The sequence below is a fragment of the Hyaena hyaena genome, unplaced genomic scaffold (genome assembly GCF_003009895.1).
Source record: "Hyaena hyaena isolate Hyena2069 unplaced genomic scaffold, ASM300989v1 scaffold_1303, whole genome shotgun sequence".
Lineage (NCBI taxonomy): Eukaryota > Metazoa > Chordata > Mammalia > Carnivora > Hyaenidae > Hyaena > Hyaena hyaena.
In genome coordinates this window covers 191342-214191 of record NW_024081937.1, presented here as the reverse complement: position 1 = coordinate 214191, position 22850 = coordinate 191342, and the positions used below count along the sequence as shown (strand labels likewise).

The window sequence follows — 22850 nt, the reverse complement described above, 5'->3', positions numbered from 1 at the left end:
GAGATAATATTCTTCTTTCATAGTAGTTATTTGGCTCAAACTGGAATGTAAAAATCATATTCAAAGTTAATATTTGTAGAACTTTTCCTATTTTCAAGGTACTGTTTTAAGAAACTTATAAAAGTTATCTCCTATATGAGTTAGGAAATATTATGTCTTCCTTTTTATAGATTTTGTATAGAGTTTAAAAAATACAGCATCATCATTGTCAAAGCTGATAGTACAAGCACTTACTGTGTGCCTGTCACCATTCTAATGCTCATCATTTATTAAGTCCTTGAGTACTCACACCTACATGATTTATTAATGATTTATATTATTATCTCCATTATATAGAGGAGAAAACTGAGGCACAGGAAGTTTCTTTTCCTAGATCACAGCCAGATTTGTGAGGCTGGGATATGTCCCAAGTGGTCTGGAAACAAATCTCACACTCATTAGGCTGACCCATGTTTCCTTTTGTTAATGAACATTGCAACTGCATGGCTCAGTATAGTTAATTATTATCGATGGGCACTTGAGATAATAAGATGTATATCATATAACCTACTTTTCTCTATTAACTGGGTCAAGATATACTCTTGGAGACCCATGTATACGTTTTTTTCCCCATTTTGCTTATTTTGTTCTTTGTTAAACAAGGGGAAATGTCATGTAACATACTGAGTCACCTGAGTGAATAAGGGTTTGTGTCAAATGTTTACTTTTGTTGAGGCTTTAGATCATATCTGTCTTACCTATTCTCTCACTTTCATTATTCTTTCACAGTTCTACTTTATAGTTAATAGAGAATGTTTATTGGATATTAACCCTACAAAAATAGGCTTACTGTATTTGGAGGTGCTAAAAATATTATTCCATTGTCTCTGGTCTGAAAAACTGCCAAGTTATATTTAGCTTAATAGAAAATGATTAGTATAGGTTTCAGAGTTCTATCCAGTATACCTAGAGCATGATTGATAAGCCTTAATAAGACCAAAATCACTTGAGGATTCAGATAACTTCAGGATACAGCCTTTGAGTTTGTCAAAACTAAGCCCAAAATCTATCTTGATGAATAAGGGAAAGGGCATTTAACCATTGTCAATTGGAGAAAAGGGTGAAGAGAATACTCAAAATCTGAAGTAACAATAAATCCCACAGCTGATGTATGGAATATATAGGCTTCAAATTTAAAAGACTCAAATATCCGTCTACAGAGGTTGAAAACTGCCATGATACATTTTAGAAGTATCTTGATATCTTTTTCTCTTGTTTTAAATCTTTGTAATGTTTTATTTATTTCTGAGAGAGAGAGAGAGAAAGACAGCGTGAGCAGGGGAGGGTCAGAGAGAGAGGGAGACACAGAATCTGAAACAGGCTCCAGGCTCTGAGCTGTCTGTCAGCACAGAGCCCGACAAGGGGCTCGAACCCATGAATCATGAGATCATGACCTGAGCCGAAGTCAGATGCTCAACCGACTGAGCCACCCAGGTGCCCCTCTTGATAATCTGTTTCTGAGACGTTGTCTCAGAATTTTTCTCATCAATTAATAATGACTTACTTGAAAATAATGATTTAGTTTAAAATCCAGTAACATCTAATGGACTTTAATGAGTGGTGAGTGATATTATTACTTGATTGGTATTTAATATTATAAAGCTATAGAAGATGAGATGGTATGACAAGTACTTGAGGCAAAATCTATTGAAAAGATTTGTATTTCTGTAAGCCCAGACCTAAATTTAATAGGAATCTATCCATATCACAATTATAAATGAAAAAAAGAATTAGGACATACAGACAAGTGTCAAAGAGAAATGGAGACTGGGACTGAGACTATATTATCGCTTTACCATCATGTGATTTGAGACTTTAGGCGTGTGACTTCACCTTGCGGGGATTAAATACCTTCATCTATAAAATCATGAATTTGTATTAATTGATTTTCAAAGTTCCTCCCTCCCTGCTTTACAATTTTGATCTCATTGCTGGTTCAGGATCATATATCTCTCAGAATCCATTTTCTTGGGTTTGGCTTCTTTATTTACTTCCTGAATGCATGAAATAGAAACAGCATAATCCTCAAAACAGAGTTATGAGCCTTAACGTTATCAAAAATAGGGGGAGAAGAAATGCTGTAAGGTTTATCATACATTTGGTTTCGTGCTTACTTTGCATATATTGATTGGTCTAATCAGTTTGCAAAATGATGCTTTCATTTGTAACTTAAGAAGGTAAAGAGTTGTGGAATATTCTGCATTTAATTGTTTTGGTACTCATTCTAATATCTTGCATTTTTTCATATGTAAGATCTGTATTGTATCAATAAAAATAAATGTAACAAATCACAGTGATTTCTAAATGTGTATGTGCTAAAAAACTGTATCTTCTTGGCTTATATCTAAACTGGAGCATTCATGCTGTATATATGTATTTACAAAGTGCAAAACTGTATGTATTGAGGCAAGTAAATATTTTACTAATTAATATTTTCTTTCTTCTATTCCTTTTTTACTTTCCCATAGACTTGCTACTTTCAAATAGCTGCATTCCGTTTCTGGGTTCGTCAGAAGGACTAGATTTCCAGACCATTCTGTTGGATGAGGAGAGGGGCAGGCTGCTTGTAGGAGCCAAGGACCACATCTTCCTGCTCAGTCTGGTTGACTTAAACAAAAATTTTAAGAAGGTCAGTTTATTTACATATAGTTGACCGAATGCATTTACTTTCATCTATGCCATTCTCCTCATTTATTTTAAGTGACTCAGTGTCAAATACACTAGATCATTTACACGTCCAAAAAGAACATATTAAGAGATCACCTGGCTTCTGATATACGTTTTAGAGTTTTGTGGATTTAAGTACATATGCATGTTCTCTGTTAAGAGTAAATAAGTATAATAATAGAACCTTTGAAAATATAAATGAAAGGGATTATACAAGAGAAATGTAATGTTTTAGACTGAAAAGCTGCCAAATGAGTTATTCATCAAGGATTAACATTTATATTCATCGCAATTGTAAAATTAAGTTTCTGTTAACTTTCAATTAACAAGTAACCATACTTTAAATTGACAGTGTCACTCTGGTGGCACTTAAACCCCATACTGTTTTGTTTCACACTCTTATTTTTTAACTGAATAGGTTTCTCCTATAGCCCAATCACCTTCAGAGGGTGAAGATTATTAATGCCTCAACTATGACCTCCTTAAGAACAATCTACCACTGAAAGAAAACATACGCTAGTTATTGAAGAAAAAAAAAAGGCAGCTACTGCTGTTCTTTACCTTTTTGGTTAGCAACACAGTACTCAAAGGAAAGAATGCCACACTTTAGGCCTTATAAATTATGATCAGCAAGTACTGTAGCAAATATCAAAGTCTATGCAAGCCAAGACGATACCAGGACTGGAAGTACTGACTGACTGATGAGAAGAGGTAATACATGACTAATTCTACATCTATGAGACATCTTAGATTGCTTTTTCTTTCTCTTCTTTTCCAGAAGTATTGAAAAACAATACTAGGAGACATTACAAGATTTTAGGTCAATAATCCCCAATACTGAATTAATAGAGAATTCTTGCCATTCCAAAAGAGTTGTTTACGAGTCATCATAGGACTTTGAAGCTTCATATAGTTTTCACCTATGATGACCACTTGAACTTAAACCTCTAATTTTTAAGCGCTTTAACAACTAAATATTAGTTACACAGTTATTTGAATATTATCAACACTAAGGGCTTAGTCTACATAGGCAAAATATTTATCTTCTTATGTGTTAATGTTGCTTAATTAATGCCTGCATCAGAATCAATGCTTTTTGCCTTTTACTAATTTAATTTTAAGTAGCTCTTCTGGACATTTTTGAGGTCTACCAAAAGGAAAGGAGATTTTTTTTAAGTGTATTTATTTATTTTGAGAGAGAGAGAGAGAGAGAGAGAGAGCACGAGCAGGGGAGGGACAGAGACAGAGAGAGAAGAGGACAGAAGGAGAAAGAGAGAATCCCAAGCAGGCTTCCCACTGTCAGCACAGAGCCTGATATGAGGCTCCATCTCATAAATCATGAGATCATGACCTGAGCCAAAATCAAGAGTTGGATATTTAATCGACTGAGCCACCCCGAAACCCCGGAAGCACTCTTAGGAGTGCTCAAACTTGATAAAGAAGTAATGTTTGAATACAAATGTATATGCATATGTTGGATGTTTCTAGAACAAACAATGAGGGCAAAATATTAGCAGTAGTTGATGTGAGAATCAAAATACTCATAAGATTATCTTCTTTAAAAAATATAATCATTCTATAGTTTGGATATTATTTACAGCAAGGTAAAATAAGAAGTGAATTATGGGCTAGAATTTGAAAAGTGTACCTCCATTCTGCCATCGTAGTTCCATTCCATTTATTTTTAAGGATATATATTTTTTTTAGGATTAGAAAAGATATTTGTATAGGAGAGCCTATTGGTGGTATCCACTAATATCTCAATAATCATTAAATATCTTAGCAGGAGATAACTCCTTTTAGGAAAGCCACCAAAGAAAACCTTAGTCAGTTTCACAGTTTTGCTTTAAGAAAAGCTGCTACATAGCTAACAAAGCATTTTTCCAAATATGTCTCAGTTTTAGTGTAATAGCAAAAGACAATTCATACTTTTAAGGGAATCTGTTCTTGTGCTATTCTCTGCCTTCAGGGATTAGAAGAAAAAGTTCATTTATCTGAAATGAGTTCATTACATCATCGCTTAAAATAAATTCTGATAACATAACTTCCTCCTGTGACTATTTTAAGCAAATCTCTTTTTGGCTGCATTCCATCCATGAAATGTGCTAATATTTAATAAAATAAATGTTTATGAACTATTGATTTCCCTCATGATATTATTGAAATAAATGGTTATTTGAACACATTGTAAAATCAGGGTCTGTACTAGAGATTCTCTGCCTAACTGATATTCCTTTGTCTTTATAAAATGTATAATTCATAAAGAGGTTATATATACAGAGGAAAAGGAAGAATTTATGTTTATGTAGGTATCCACATTTAAAATTTATATAAATCACTCCAGTGCTAAAAGGTACTCCACAGTAGCAAGTTTAAGTGTCAAGATGTAGTACTTTAACAGTGTTTAGACCTACGTGGTTTGCATTGGCTCCATGCCCTTCGGCAAAAATCCAAACTTCTCTGTGGAAGAAACCACACATGTTGGGACTCCATGGGACTGAAGGATGCCCTTTGTACTCTCTAGACCTAAAGCAATCTACAACACATAATTGAGTTAGGAATGACTGGTTAGGGATATTTTCCTCTGACAAGTTAAAAAAAAAATCCATAGAAAGTATTCCATCGAAGTGTCAAAATTTAGGATATATGTTTACTTGAAAGTTCTTGTACAAACAAGGACGTGTCTATTGAAAAATCACCGTCATCATTTCATATTTCCCACTGGCCTATAGTGTTGAATCACCAAAAATTATAGCAACATCCTTTATAAAATGAATTCAGTAATAAATACTTAAACATATTCTTTGTATTATGTTTACTCTATTCAAACTAGATTTTTAGTCTTTACAATGAATCGTACAGGTATATGCTCAATAGGGTTTAATGGGTACATGGCTATAGAGGAAGAAAGTAAAAGTTGAACCTTTCAAAGTATTTCTACTCCTCTGGAAAGTAAAAATTAAGTACACAAGGATTTTTTTGTTTTGTTTTGTTTTTTGTTTGTTTGTTTTTGTTTTTAAACTATGTGACATTTAGGTAAGGGATAAGATTCTGATCTTTTCTTGAAGGAAAGGACCTTTTCTACAGTGATATAATAGACTTAAGGGCGAATGTAAGCACACATGGGGATGTGAAATCTCTCACTTCAAGTTGGCTTTTCCATAGTTAGTCCCTAAGGCCTCTCTTCAGCTAGGGAACACTCTGTGGATCCCATTGTGGTACAGGTTTAGGATCGATTTGCACATTGATTCAACATTTCATTTTCCCAACACTAGACCAAATTGGAATAATCATAACCAGCCTAACAAGATCCCATTCCAAGGGAAGCACGTGGATCTGGAACAGTTCTAACTGTTGGGCTGTAGGTTGAATTCCCCCAGAAGCCAACAAGGAGAGGGAGATTATTTTATAGGATATTTGTAAGGGAGTGCTCTGGGGATCAACACATGGGAGAGAGTCGCTGGGGAAGTAGTATTAAATAAAGAAAGAACTGAGCTGTGATGCAGACCCAGAAAAAAGCCTCAGCTGACAGGCCAAACTGATAAGGTGGCAACCATTTCAATATCTTCCTCCAGTGTCAGTGATAATACCATTTTTTGACTGAGTTTATCTTATAGAAGGGAATCTCCATTTTCTCCCTATCTAATCCATTCACCATGACCATCAGTATTATCTCTTAAAAAATAAAAATCTGGCCATATTTCTTCTTTGTTTACATACTCTGGAGTTCTTGATTTCCAGGGAACTTGAATGAACTCCAGATTTCTGTCGACGTCTAAGGCTCCCCCTGTTTCCAGTCTTATTTTTTATCCACTGTTCATTATTCCCTCCCTTGCATTTTATTTTCTGCTTTTCTCCCTTCCCCTCTCTCATTCATTAAGTCAGTCTGCTCTGTTAGTTCTTTTCAAAATAAATTACTTTCAAGTTTTGTGCCTTTGCTAAAGCTTCCTGAAATTGTCATTCACTCTCTTGCTCACCTCACTACTCTGAATTTTGAAGGCACTTATCTAACTTTACCCTTTCATTGCCTTTTATTCTCCAAGGCTTCTTCACACTTAGAGGACATAACTATTCTTTGTGTTTATTAGAACATTATATATATTAATATCAGTGTCCCGCATTCCTGTTTTATAGAACTATCATTATGCGTTGGTATAAATAAATATATCCCCCATCCAAATCATACTCTCTTTGAATTGGGACTGGGCTGTTTTCCATGCACTTCTGAGTCTCCTCTGGCACATTGTACAGTGTCTTACACATAGAATACATATATAATATGTTTCCTCAATTTTTTTGAATTGGAGATTTTGTTATCTTTTTTGCTCTTGATTGTAAGACCAATGTATTACTCTTATCAATTTATCTTGCTGTCCATGTAGAATAAAAGACACCTAACTTAGGCCAGCAAAAATTAGGAAATGTATTATATTCTGTAATAATAATGTCCAGAATTTGGGTGGCTACAGAGATGGAATATCATCTGCTTAATGACATAATCGAGGTCCCGGTTCTCTCTGTCTCTTCTGTCTGCCATTCTTTGTCAGCATTATCCTTAGGTTGGCAGCAAGATTGCTGTGACATTTTCAGGGGTCACATTCAAACAAGAAAATGTAAAGGAATGAAAGATCATCACTTATTATACATCTTTCTTAGGAGGAAGAAAACTTCTCTAGAACCTTTCTCACATTCATTGGCCAGAAATATGTCAATTCCAGTTTTTAAACACAAAATGGGAATGCTGTAACTATGACTTGTTTGCATCAATTAGTTACCGTAAGCAGAAGATATTTCAGGAATCAATCACATTGATCACTATACTTACAGAGAAGGAGTAGAAAACAAGGTTTCTGAAAAAAATTATTTATAGGACTCACTTTTTTCCCATTAAATTGGGCTACCTGAAGCAAACATAAGTGTTTTCCTCAGCCAATCAACAAGAAGAATATATGTTGCCTATTTGGAGAGAATTATAAAGATTAACTGGTTCTATAAGGAACTTATCTGGGAGGATTTATTTTTCTTTCAGGAGATAGCCGTGGAAAGCATTCATTACGAGTAAGAATCCTTGAGGTAATTTATTTTTCTCTACGCTGCAAGGTAAAAAGTTGAAAAATCGGCTTACCTTTACAAATAGTTCATTTGCCTCTAGAAAAGTTCTCTGTGACTCTCCACTTAACATAGGCTTTATGAATTCTGCTGCAGAATATCAAAGTTCCTGACACTCTGTAAGGTTTTTTTTCCTTCAATATTGTAACCATTGTTGGGGTGGCATTGGGGTTGGAGAGAGTAGATTACAATTGAACTCAAAGAATCAATGACTACCTAGATATTCTGTTGTACTAGTATGTAACATTATCCACTAAATATTTTTTTCCTTAAGTTTATTTTGAGAGAAAGAGAAAGTACAAACAGGGAGGTGCAGAGAGAGAGGGATAGAGAATCCCAAGCAGGCCCAGCACTGTCAGCATGGAGCCCGAATCGGGGCTCTATCTCATGAACCGTGAGATCATGACCTGAGCTAAACCTAAGAGTTGGACGCCTAACCAACTGAGCCACCCAGGCAACCCTCCGCTAAATATTTAATGTACAAAGAGCATATATATTTTTAAATCAAATAACTAAATATCACTTAAGCATCATTGAATATATACTCTAGCAGAATTATATCCCAAATAATACTCCTTTGATTTGGTTTTGTCGGTCTCTGAGGTTGAAACCAATTATATGGATTTGTAGAAGTATAACTTTTTAGTGACTGACTTTTGATTACTTTTTTTCTTTTGTTCTACTTCAGTCTTTCTTTTTCATTTTTTCATTAAAAAATCAGTTGAGTCTCTCCTGTTGTCACATGTGCATGGTATCTGAACTAGTTCAAGATGGATGGATAACATTTGGGTTGTTGTTGACTGGCTAATTAAAAATAGTTTACATTTGTATTTGGAACTTGCAGTTTATTGTTTCCTTGTTCAGTTAGGATGGCGGAAAAACATGTTGGAGAACATGAGGAGAGGAGTGTTGTTCTTCCGTCCATGTGTATATTTTTCATAGTTCAAGTAAGAGAAACTAGATTTCCCTGGTCTAACCCTTAACATCCTGCTCCATCTCTAGAGTCAGAGGAAGTATATGAAAAAATAATTTTAATAGTCCTCCAGAAAGGTGATCTGCTGTGGACAGACATTTATGTCCATTTATCATCAAGTTATAAGTTATGAATTAGAAACCTGTCCATGTAGACATGATAATAATAATGCATTTTGACATTTGTGCTATATGGTTTAAGGACCTGTGGTTTCTAAACAAATAATTCTAAACTATGTGGCATCTGTCACTTTGACTACAAGTGAACATTCCTCACTTCAGCCAGCCTTAAGTAGTCCCAGCAGTAATTCAGTAACACTCTTCTATTCTCCTTTCTCTCCCTCTCTATCTCTCTCTCTCTGTCTCTCTCTTCTCTCTCTCTCTCTTTTTTTTTAGTGGAGTCATAGTTAACAGAAAAAAAAATCCAGTACTCTGTTTGATTATGTTAGTTAGTTGGACTTCTGAGTTAATGAGCTGTTGGGATCCTTCCATCTGAAAATGTTACTCACTCTGGAAGCAGTTCAAACCATGCATGGGTGGAGCGAGTCTCCAGACCAGGATGTAAGCAAACAGGTCACAAAGGAGATGATTTATTAAACTAAGTACTGCTTTTTGTACTCATATCATTCAAGGATTTCTTTCTTGGTTTCCTTTTTTTTATCCTTCTCTCTCTCTCTCTTTTTTTTTTTTTTTTTTTAAGTGGACTGTGGAGACAGACAAGTAGACCAATGAGAAATAAACTTACTCTGAGACTAGAGTTGTTATTTATTTTATCTACTAATCTAACAGCAGCTGTTGGGATCCTTCCATCTGAAAATGTTACTCACTCTGGAAGCAGTTCAAACCATGCATGGGTGGAGCGAGTCTCCAGACCAGGATGTAAGCAAACAGGTCACAAAGGAGATGATTTATTAAACTAAGTACTGCTTTTTGTACTCATATCATTCAAGGATTTCTTTCTTGGTTTCCTTTTTTTTATCCTTCTCTCTCTCTCTTTTTTTTTTTTTTTCTTTTCAAGTGGACTGTGGAGACAGACAAGTAGACCAATGAGAAATAAACTTACTCTGAGACTAGAGTTGTTATTTATTTTATCTACTAATCTAACAGCAACTGGTATGTCAACTTGCAGAGTGTAATAATAAACCACTTTACGTTACTTCCCACCGTTCCTTTCAATCTACTCTGTGGAAGTCCTTCTTTTTCTGGACCTGTTGGGTAACGACAGCAGGCAGCCAATGATTTTCAAGGTCACTCTTCAGTAGTAAGACAGTTGTTTTCCAACAACACAAATGTGTCATCTGATGTAATAAAACTTTCAACCTCATGTAAAATTAAGCCTCTGTTTCATCTACTTGTCCCCATTTGGACATGCTATGGGAGTGATGGCTCCAGACAGGCAGATGTTCAGAGACTTCTCTTTGTCTCTTCCTAGGAGTCCTCCTCCCCCTTAAGCCTATTGAACACAGTGTGTGACCACTCCAGTCAAATCGGAGGAGAGGGGCTCAGAGAAGCGTCTACTCTACTGTGTTTGTCAGAGGGACCTCACTTCTCAACTTTCTGTCCTTGTCAGATGTTTAAAGGTGGTTTTTCTTTCCAAGGCAACTTACTGAGTTTTTGGGAGGATTCCCTCTTTTCGGAGATCTTTCCCTTGCAGCAATCTGGGATAAGCTTGACCACATTTCTTCTCTGACTGATATGTTCTCATGTTTTATCTGTCTCAATCTTGAGACAGATTGCACTTTCAGCAGCTGTTAACTTCTGAAGTCTTTTCACTTACCGCTCTTGAGCAGGACATAAGGTGACCTCATGCCATCCCAGTTTTGAACAAGTACAGCCCCCATCTTTTCTATGGAAAACCATCATGTGTGTCCTTTCCTGGACATGCTCTGGAAGTTCAGGCTGATGGCAGTACAGCTGCTGAGTCTGGCCTCTTTTTCCACTGCAGCTTGTCGTTCTCTTTTTCTCCTTTAGGCATTAATCTAGAACGTTCCACCAACTGCATGTTCAAAGCAAGTGCTTTTTGAGGTCCCAGGAAAGCTCTTTTCCTGGCACCAACCCATCACCTTAGGGGTTATAGGACATGCGATAGAATTGTCTCAGATGAAACATCCTTTTCTAGAGAAAGGAAAACACTTTCTAATATCTAGTTTCCAAGCAGTTATAGCTGAACATGGGTGAAATTATCTGTAGGATCATTGGCCATCTACTTTGAAACTTTTTGCTTCTTGACCTAGCATCTCATTTTTGAATTTTTATGCAACTAAAACTTCTCTTTTAACATGTTTTTACTACCAAAGCCATAAAATGGCCCTCAAAAGGATGTTGCTTTACCTACAACCTCATTATATACCTTCATTATATTTCATTCCTGAAGTACACAAACTAGAACCATAGAGGCAACCAAATGGAGAATGTTAATGTTCCTATTAATATTATTTACCTTTTGACAATTGATAGCCTCAAACAAAACATTTTCTGTTTTATATCTCATTTTCCATGCTTTTCCATAGATTTCTGTTGGAATCTGATTCCAAAAAAGCTAAGCTATATCTGAGAACCTAGCTATAAAAGAGAGTATAAGATATGAATTGATTCATTTTTCAATGATCTTTGAAATTAATCTTCAAAAAGTTTACTTTCATTTTGAGATAATAACCATCCTTTTAAATTAATTAAAAAATCATTTCTCTGGAAACTCATATGTGTCAAAATTAAATATTGTATATAAAATGTTCAAATGCTGTATTCAATGCTATGTTAGCTGAGATCTTTTAATGAGCCCGAACAAAAACCTATTAGCTAACCAGTGTTCAAAGAAGAAGCAGTATAATACCTAAAATTTTTCTGTTTAAAGTAATTTATGTTTGTTTTAATGCAAAAAAAATACTATGTTTCTGGGGTGGGGGTAAAGGATGTTTTCCTATGGATTTTAAAGTGAAAGGCTCAGTCAAAACTCTTGGTTTCGGCTCAGGTCATTATCTCATGGTTCATGAGTTCAAGCTCCACATTGGGCTCTGGGTTGACAGCAAGGAGCCTGCTTGGCATTCTGTCTCCCTTTCTCTCTGCCCCTCCCCCTTCTTGCCCTTTCTCTCTCTCTCAAAGAAAGAAAGAAAGAAAGAAAGAAGGAAGGAAAGAAGGAAAGAAAGAAAGAAAGAAAGAAAGAAAGAAAGAAAGAAAGAAAGAAAGAAATGAAAACTTAACCAAAAACACCTGAAAAAGCCGTGTGCAAAAGCAATATGTACATTACATAGCCACTTAAGATAGCTCCATACTTTTGTGGAATAACTGGACACAACTTAATCTTGCCTTGCTAAATTTTAGGTCTGCATGTTTGCTTCAGAACTATACTCTGTTGGTCATTTAACCACAAAATAATCAGAATTATTTAAAAGGAAACTTTGGATAAATGTGAAGGTACAACATTTAAGCTAGAAGCTGAACACTTTAAGAGGATCATTTTTTTTTTCTTTTTAGCAGAATGTTAATAAAGTAATTTCACATTTACCAATGTGACCATTATTTTTCTTCCACTTAACAATCATAATGCAATTTTTATATTATTTTTCTTCTTATTTAACATGAAAACTCAGTATGTGATTATGAATATTAGGTTACTTGAAATTCATGAAACTGTGTCTCTATTTTTAAGCACTTATGTTAGGAAAATAACCAAGCTAAATGAGTTTGTAATTTTAAATATAATAAGTTTTAGTGGGTCATTTAAACACCCTTCTCTGTGTGGCATGAAAAGCGCTTTGTTAGTTCCCTTTCCTCAAGGAAGTATAAAACAAGAGGGTTTTCATACATGAGGATCCTGTACTTTCTTGCTTTATGTTGAGTATAAGCAGAAAGGCTTTTATAAGTCACATTGACCTTCTGACTCCAATTCTATTAGCTCACATCATGGCTGAATAAGACATTCCCATCTTATGCTTTACCTTGCATATTGATTACTTATGGAGAAAATCTCAGAATAAATAACTTCTCACTTAAAATCAAGTTATGGATAAAAGGAAAGTGCCACTTTTTTTTATTCTTAGTTAATACTTGAAATTAAGAAAATACAATCACTTGGAAACCACGTGGACATCCCAATAAATTAACTTTTGGGATACGGCTCCCTGCTTAGTTTCATGATGATTAATCTGTTCCTAGTGCTTGCGGAGCACATGCTGTCTAGTAACCACAGAGGTAGAACAATCGCCCCCTTCATGGATGAGCGGGCTCCCCAGCCTGGGTGCTGACGGGCAGGTCCCATCTGGTCACTGTAATGCACTGTCAGGATGTTGTCAGACTGCTCAGACTTCTGCCAGAACTCTGACAAGAACTCTTTCTGTCTCTAATTTTAAAGGAAACTCTGCAGATCACTTTTCAATAAGTATCAAGCTTACTATGTATGTGATACGGTGCCAGACACTAAAGAGGGTAAGAAGTAGAAGCAATGTTTCTTGTCAGTCAAGATCAGTAGTCCCTAAACTTTCCTGAGTTATATATTTAAGTCATATACTTAGGAAGATAATGAGCACTGTGACCTGTTTTCCTCACAGAATTAGAAAATCTAACCACAAGCATAATTGCACTCGAGTTCACATGCAAATGCACCACGGATTCAAAATTACCAATCCATTTGTGGATTTCTTAAAATTTCTTTTAGGTAGTTTGATACAATAACACGCCTCTCTCTTTCATGCAATACATGATTACTCAGGTCCTACTATGTCACTAGCACTCTTTTAGATGCTGGGAATCCAGTAGCGAATCAAACTACTTAGGTGTCTGTTCTCATGGTGCCTCTAGTTTCTAAAGGGAGAGTTTGATGGAGAAAAAAAAAGGAAACAAATTAGAAAATTAATGTTAAGTGTTGTTTAAAAGCTGTGGTGATAATTCTGGAAAAAAACCCTGAAGAACTTTCTTCCTCCCTCCCTTCCTCTCTCTCTCTGTCTCACTCACTCTCTCACTCTCTCTCTCTCTCTCTGTCTCTCTTTCTTCTCTCTTTCATGTTTTTATTTAAATTCCAGTTAGTTAACACACAGTGTAGTTTCAGGTGTACAATATGCTGATTCCACAATTCCATACAGCACCCGGTGCTCATCAGGGGCAAGTGCACTCCTTAACCCCATCACCTATGTAACTCAATCCCCACCCACCTCTTGTTAACCATCAGTGCTCTCTCTCTCTCTCTCTCTCTCTCTCTCCTTTTCCCTTATGCTTGTTTGTTTTGCTTTGTAAATTCCACATGTAAGTGGAATCATGTTATTCGTCTTTCTCTGACTGACTCAATGTGCTTAGAATAATACTCTCTAGTTCCATCCATGCCACTGCAAATGGAGGAAAAAACTACTTTAGTGGGTCAGGAAAGGTGAAATGGGAAGGTGATATTAAAACGGACATTATAAGAAAGAACCATCCAGAGGAGGTCAAATGTATTCCAAGTAGAGCAAATTCATTCTGTGGTTAGTACTGAGATACAGTATTCGAAAGTGCAATGTTAGCTGCTCATGGCATGAAGTGGGGCCTCAAATTTACATTTTCTATTTTCCATTGCATTTCATTGATCTTTATGCCCAGGAAAGGGTCCCAAACTAGATTTGCTCACCAAAAGAAAGTGACAGATGGATATGATAAACACCAATGTATTAGAATTCAGAGACATTGGGTGGAAGAAGGCTAAACATAAAGAGGCTTTCCTCTGAGTCCTGAAAATGGAAAGGGAGAGGCAAGTCTTACCCAACTCTTCAGGGAGGAAACTACATTGGGCAGATCGTGCCCAAACTTGAGAGTTAAAACCTCCCTTCTGTGAAAGTTTCTTCCCCAGCCAGTTTCAAACACGCAAGCTCTACTTTTGGGGCCATTGTCCTTATTTTTGAGTATTTCGCTCTATGAACTCAGACCTCCTACCTCTTTCTGTTCCCGGAACCCAGCACTCTCTTTGCTCACGTGGTTGTTCAAATCCTTTACCAGATGGCATTTAGAAAAATATTTTTCCAACTTTTTTACAACCATTCAAAAACTTAAGTCCTGTTCTTTGATAGAGATGCACGTCTGCATTTTTAGGGCTCTGAATTTTTGTCCTTAATTAGGTTTTTTGAACAAGTTGTAACTTCCCTTTCTGTGTATTCCTTTCAGTTTTGACATCTCTGAATTAGGCCAAGGGCCATTTGACTGACCCTGCACTTGCTAACTAGAGTTAGTTAAATTGCTTCTCCAAAGATGTAACAAAGAACAGATATAATTAGAATTTCCTTAGGATGTTCTAAGCCTTATCATTATTCGAATGTTTCTGTTACTTGCCTGAGATTAAAATAATTAAAAATAAATTGCCTGACATTTCACCTTACTAAGTGATAACTGTTAATGAATGATATAAATTATGAATAAAACCATTATGGGTTGGAGACATTACAGTATTTACTTCAATTTACTTCTCCAACCTGTTTGTATTCAAAGTGAAGTAAAAATCCTTAAAAAATGAACAAACAAAAAACAGTTTGGAATTTGGATAGAGATTAGCAAATACAATTAATATAAGACAATTAGATTAAATGCATGCAGCTCCCATTATATTTTCCTAAGAAAATTAATATTGAATCTTTTTTAAAAATATGTTTAAAATATAACTTTATAGCAGATGAGAATATGTAAAGTGACACTGAAAATAATTCTAATTTCATTAGAATGTTCTCTTATACTGGTAATCTACATTCTCTAACTCTCAAAGGAAAAAATATATATACATGTATATATTACTCATTCTTTTTAAAAAAACAATACAGAACACTTCATGAGTTTATGTGTCTTCTTTGCAAAGGTACCATGCTAATCTTTTCTGTATCGTTCCATTAGGTAAATGTGTTGCCAAAGTGGGCACTATATATATATATTTTAGACATTAATATTTGATCCTTCCAAGTATAACCTACAAAAATGAATCCTTTGGAAATATTTGATTTCAATTGTGAAATGCTATGAAAACAAGATAAATATACTAGTACGGTTTAATTAGTAAATTATAGAATATGGAGACTGACTTACCAGACATAGTTGTTTTGAAATGTTAACCAATAAATTGTGGAGAAATTTTGTAAATTTTATAAATTTATTTACATCTGTTTCCCAAAGTTTTCTGTTATTAAGGTGATCTATAAGATTAGCACTCCAATTAAAAATCGATTCACAATCCCCAATTATTTAGTAGTAGTTCAGATAGTAGTTACACCCTGGATATTTATGTTGAGAGAAATTCTTGGACTCATCCGGATCCGCAGAAAAGATGTTTGCTTTCTGATGTCTGTCCTCCATGTGGGTAGAGAAAGCAGTGGTAAGCTTTCTACATATCTGAGATCCTTGGTAGCGAAGCACCAGGCTTCCAAAACTACTCCCACCAAAATGATAGCCTTATAACCTAACTGTGGTACATCAGACACCATTAGTTAAGAACAAGTGCTCTGTGGGAGTATTTCAGGACAATTACTATGGCAGTTATGCAAGTAGCCTCTCTCCTTCTGGTATGTCTGTGGCTGACAAGTGAAAGAAAAATATCCTTGGGTAGCTTTCTAAGGGATTAGTAGAGCTGCATCAACTTTAAGGGATAGGGATATGTGTTTTGTTTGTCCTGCTGAGGCAGCTTTTAATACAGCAGGACACTGCATGGACCGTGTTCTAAAGTTCAAGGAAATGTACATGTCATTTTATTGCTGATAACTTCAGAAATAGTGAAAATATTAATAACCACTGTTTCAAAGCTGTTCACATTATCTAATGATCAAGAGGGCTTTTTATAGATTTTGTGGACATTGTATTTTAGGTGTACTGACTGGACTACTGAAATAATTTCAAGATCTCAGGTATTTCTTGGACTTTCTGTAAACCATGCTGAAAGTTAGGGGCATCTGGGTGGCTCAGTCGGTTGAGCATCTAACTTCGATTCAGATCATGATCTCACGGTCCGTGGGTTCGAGCCCTGTGTCGGGCTCTGTGCTGACAACTCGGAGCCTAGAGCCTGCTCCAGATTCTGTCTTTTTCTCTCTCTCTCTCTGACCCTTCCGCCCTCCCTCTTTCCCTCTCTCTTTCTCTCCCCACACTGTCTTTCAAAAATGAATAAATGTTAAAACAATCTTGTTAAAAACCATGCTGAAACTTGGAAGTATTTATGAAATATGTTGTTCTATATTCAATCAGAGTTAATATCTCTCTCTAGATGTGTCTGTGTGAATCTCTCTCTTCTCATCTTACCCCTCTTTGTCCACCTACAAGCATATGCACAGTATACCATATGTACATGTATGCACACACACGCACACCATGCACATGCCCAGATATACACATACACACGTGCATACACAATTTGACTCTAAAAATATGGAATTGGTGGAAGGTTCTTCTGTAGACAGGGATAGAGATGTATATGTCACAGTATATATGCCACTTCAAAAGATTTTTGAAAAACAAAAATGTTTCTTGAACTTACTTCTGCCAACCCCATGTAACTATGTGGTTTGTTGGTAGTTTTTATTTTTTGTTTTGTTTTATTATATTTTTAGATTGCATTAAGTGAAATTTTGCTTCTTTAAATTCTTTACAAACAAAGAATTAAAAGGAATTTTTAAAAAATGCTTTATTCTAATGACTAGGTGGCAAGTAAAAGAAAATCCCACCACAAATCATAATTAAAATGATAGCTTTTAAATATTGGCACAACTACAATGATTCTTTTCCGTCTCCTTTTAAGTCAATGTTTCCAGTCTGGAAGACAATCAGATATCTCCTAGGTTGTTGTTATTAAGATAACTCTTTTTGTGATTCCTGAATTCTTGACAGCTTATATCAAAATAAAGCAGTGTATAATCTTAATGAATCTTTATTTTTAAGGCTTATGTTATCTTAAGAAGTAAAATTATCTTTGTGATACTATCTTAGAATTACTTTTCAATAATAATGATTAAAGGATAATTTCTATTTTTAACAGGGTCTAGCCTTTATGGGATTGAAGGTGAATGATGAAATGTGAGATAACATTTGGGGAAAAATATCCTCTTTAAACAGAGATTAAAAGATTTATTACAATTGGTTTCTGGAGCCCAACAAATTCTCAGTGCTGGAGTATCTCTGTGTCACATTTACCTACTAATCAAAAACTTGATTCTCTGTTGCTTGTAACTTTAGTTTTATTGCTTCATTCACTAGGATGACACATTTCAATTTACAATTATGTGACTTACAATCAATTCAATTTACAATTATATGACTTACAATTAATAACTGAAAATGGACAACAAAACCATTGAAACATCTTTTAGAGATTTGCATTCCTTTGCAAAGAGGAAGAAGGAATCTGCAATTGTTAGTCTAGTGTTAAGTCCTTAAGAAAAAAATTCGGGTCAAAACTATTAAACTACAGTAAACTGCTAGAGTAGAGTGGAAATTATCAAGAACAAGTAATTGAAAACAGTGGTTCAAAAGTAGGGGCCTGTATCTTGGTGTGGCCTTGGGGCCCCTTGAATGCTCCAGGAGCAGTTTCCATCTTCGGAGTTCTCTGCTCACTTTTTATCTCCCAGAGAATGCACTACCTTATCTGTTTACAGAACTATCTTCCCGACTCAATGCCACACCTTGCAGGGAATACACAGGGCCTTTGTAATTATGTGTGTAATGAATGAATAACTAATGAGTAGTACTTGCTCTGTTCTAACTTTGGAGCTTTCATTTAGATTTCAAAGAAGTTATAACGATTGTTTCCACATTTTGTCATTCTTTAAATAACTCCCTCCTTTTTGAAGCCCCTACAAATACATTCAAAATTAATTTTAGAAACATTTATGTTATGACTTACTTTAACTCAGTCACCTGCTGCACTGGTTCAAAGTAAAAAACAAAACAAAGCAAAACAAAGCAAAAACCCTGTGCTAATCTTTCTTTTCTTTATATCTTATATACTTAATTTAGAAGAACTCTATATTGTCCTTTTTTATAGAGTTTATAACAATAAGTTTTTAAAGTTTGTTTTGAGAGATGGGGGGGGGGGGGAGCAGAGAGAGAGGGAGAAAGAGTCCCAAATAGGCTCCACACTGTCAATGCAGAACCTAATGCAGGGGGCGATCTCACAGACATCCATGAAATCATGACCTGAGCTGAAATCAAGGACCAGAAGTTTAACTGACTGAGCCACCCGGGCGCCCCCTCAATAAGATATTTAGATCAGAACAAATATCCATAACTGTTTGTTCTAAATTTATTTCTGAAACATGAGTGAATTTTACCATCATAGAAAACAGGAAAAAGAATAGGTTTCGACATATTGAAAGGACTCATAGAAATATTAATCTAGAGTAGAGACCAAATAAAATGAGCTAAAGATTAAACCAATTGACAGATCATGGATATGCATTCTGTGTACCTTCTATTTTCACCCCAGTGATACAAAGTGATACTTTGTAAAGTTACTATAATGTTCTAGAATCAACAAGTTTAGAGTTGCAGTTTTGCAAGAGGAATGAATTCTAGAGATTGGTTGCACAAATGAATATACCTTACAATTCTAAACTGTAAAAATGGCTAAGATAGTAAATTTTTTAAATGTTTATTTATTTGTTTTAAGAGAAAGATAGAAAGCGAGGGAAGGTCAGAGACAGGGGGAGACAGAATTCCAAGCTCGGCACTATCAGCGCAGAGCCTGACACGGGGCTCAAACCCATGAACCATGAGATCATGACCTGAGCCGAAATCAGGAGTCAAATGCTCAACCGGTGGAGCCACCCAGACACCCCTAAGATGGTAAATTTTATGTTATGGATATTTTATCACAATTAAAGATAATAATAAAAATGAATCATCAAGGAAAAAAATACCTTGAGAGAGGATACCTTGAGCTCAAAGCCCAAATATGAAGCAAAGCTACTATAAATTCAAGACGACACTTTCAAATGAGATAAAAAGAACACTGGCTTCAGTGTTTTTGCTACTAGTGGTTAAAAATAAACAAACAAACAACTAAAAAACAACTGGAAGAGGGAGTTTTTGCCTCAGGTCATGATCTCACTGTTCCTGGGTTCAAGCCCAGTGGGGATCCCCATGTTGGGCTCCATCCTGACAGTGCAGAGCCTCCTTAGGATTCTCTCTCTCTCTCTCTCTCTCTCTCTCTTTTGTTCTCAAAGCCCCTCCCCCATTCTCTGTCTCTCTGCTCTCTTTCAAAATAAATAAACTTGAAACAAGTAAACAAACACATCTGGAGGAAACTTTCAACTTTCTTGACAGCTGCAGTGTTCTATTTTTACTAGTCATTCATTTATTTATTTAGGACCTCATGATTCTGGGTTGATGACTGACTATTGTCTATTGGCCTATGCATGGCCTGTTTTGATTAATTTATTTACTAACTTGCATTACTTAGTTATTTTTTTTTTTAATGTTTTTTATTTATTTCTAGGAGAGAGAGAGACAGCGTGAACAGGGGAGGGTCAGAGAGAGAGGAAGCCACAGACTGAAACAGGCTCCTGGCTCTGAGCTGGCAGTCAGCACAGAGCCCGACGCGGGGCTCGAACCCACGAACCGCGAGATCATGACCTAAGCGAAAGTCGGACGCTTAACCAACTAAGCCACCCAGGCGCCCCTTTACTTAGTTATTTTAAACTATGCGTTAAATACCCAAAAAGGCACCATCCAGAACAAAAGCTAAGAGCTCATATATAATCTCTTTCTTACCACCAGTTTAAGTCTTCTTCCTTCCAGTCTGGGAAAACCATTTTTCTCTGAATCCTCTATTCATCACTCTTTTGTTTTTCTTTTTACATATTTATTGTGTCTGCAGATACAATAAAAGTGTCTATTTTATTTTAGTTGTTTTTAACATTATTCTAAGGGATCATTCTGTTTGTAGTTTGGGGAGTGTACTTTTTTACCTAATAGCAAATTGCTAAGGTCCATCTATATTATTTTTTATTGCTAGAGTCTATTTATATTTTATAGATGGCTACTATTCAAAATTATGTGAAATAATCTTTAGGTCCTTATTGCAGACCCATCGAGTTTAACTCATCATTTGAGCCTACCGCTGGTCTGGTCAACCACCCTGTCTAGGTGCAGCTTAGGCCTGTAATTTGCACACTTAAAATGTGCTCTAAATGTTAAACAATCTTACTTCATTTAAAAGTCTTAGTAACTTTATTGAATTTGTCTAGTAAGAGAGTTTGTGTGGTATTCTATGCTCTTCTTTACTCACAGACATAAAACCTTGAAATTTTACTATGAAGATAATACCATATAAACATTTGTGACTTCTGAGTCATTTGTGAATTCCAGGCTTAACAAGTCTCTTTCAGTGCATTCCCTCAGGATGTTTTCTTTTTTCCTTACCTATTAAAACATTTTCAGCTAACATTGGTGAGAAACATAATAAAAGTTTGTTAGGACTCTTGGAATATATATTATAAGTAACTCAGAATTCGCTTTTCTTGATTCTTCTTGCCTGTAGCTTAACTGGGAGTGTTTCTTTCCTTAAGCTAATGGAGTAAAGTAACTGTTTGAAACTTAATTTGCAAAACCTTCTTGACAGAATTCCTAAACTCTGTTAAAAACAAAACAAAACCTTTGTGATAAATTCAAGACAGTTAAAGCATGATTAAAAGCTATCGACCAAGGGATTTGCTGCCCTTGTCCTTAATCATTTGCCCAGATAATAATTATTATGTAGTGGCGGAGACCTCCTACTTCAGGAGACGGACTTTGAGTCATAGTTTGGCTTTGCTGGGTCACTATGCTCATGGCCCTTGACATGTTATTTAGTGACTGTGTGAGCAAGTTTTCTGATGTGAAAATGGGGAGAGTAAGTGTAGCCATCTCGTAGGGTCATTGTGAGATTTAAGGAAGATAATGCACATATAATGTTTAACTAAGTGAAAGATGCATCTGAGTGCCACACATGTTAAATATTGCCAGGAAACCCACATGGTCTTTGACTTGAAGTGATAACTTATGCTTGTAACCAAGTGCTGTTTCCCACATTCACTGCACATGTTTATAATGCACTGCCACTCTGCGTAAGCACAGGAAGACAGCATAAATAAAATCTCTTACTTAGGCAAATGCTAATCTGAAATTCTGTTGACATCACTATAAGAATTTATGGCCTCTTCAATATAACTTATGTATTATTAAATACATTTAAAAATAAAATAGAAGGTTAAAATATACAAATAGATGGCTCTAGTTCATTTTAGTTTTTAATACTTTTTTCATAGAAACTTTTTATGGTGGCTTTGGAAAATATTTAAATATTAAAATTCTCACATCATATCTAACAACATGCCTGTAGTTTGACAACCGCTCCTCAAGTTTCACACACTCACTTTCCTAATTAGAATTGTAGGGTGTTTTAGATATTCAAATTCTAACATACTTTGAAATGTTTTACAGATATATTGGCCCGCTGCGAAGGAACGAGTGGAATTATGTAAATTAGCTGGGAAAGATGCCAATGTAAGTACAAGACTTTAAAAATATCTTTGTTAGACTGGTACTGATATGATAGTAAAATTTTTATTGGATTTTTATTGAATTATTGGCATCATTGTATTGTTTTTAAGACTGCATTAATATTCTCTGTAAAGATTAAGAAGATAGTGAAATAGTTCTACCTTGCCAAAAGGAATAATACTATTCTCAGAAATTTAGAAATACTAGACTTTCTATTTTTTAATAATTTTAAATGGCTTATTATTTATTTTTGAGGGAGAGAGAGAGACAGAGCGTGAGCAGGGGACGGGCATAGAGACAGGGAAACAGAATCTGAAGGAGGCTCCAGGCTCTGAGCTGTCCGCACAGAGCTCTACATGGAGTTCGAAGGCACGAAATGTGAGATCATGACCTGAGCCATAGTTGATCCTTCAACTGACTGAGCCACCCAGGCGCCCCAAAATTCTAAACTTTATAAAGTTTTCATTGTGAATGTTTTTATTTTCTTCTATGAATCTCAGAAATGCACTTAAAATATTAAAAAATAAATCATCAGAAAATATATTTCTAGGATTGTACATATGTCATTTTTATGCATAGATTTTGCAAATGCACAC

The 22850-nt window shown here is 35.5% G+C and overlaps 1 protein-coding gene and 1 non-coding gene across 2 annotated transcripts in view; one reads left to right on the top strand and one right to left on the bottom strand.

The window, feature by feature from the left end:
* Nucleotides 1-22850, top strand: part of SEMA3D (semaphorin 3D) — a 197373-nt gene that overhangs the window by 87582 nt on the left and 86941 nt on the right. The window contains 2 exon segments of the mRNA XM_039223233.1: nucleotides 2508-2668; nucleotides 22195-22257. Of these exon segments, the coding sequence (XP_039079164.1) occupies nucleotides 2508-2668; nucleotides 22195-22257 (224 nt within the window).
* Nucleotides 15551-15655, bottom strand: LOC120225006. The gene has a single exon (XR_005526720.1). It is a non-coding gene; the product is annotated as a U6 spliceosomal RNA (small nuclear RNA).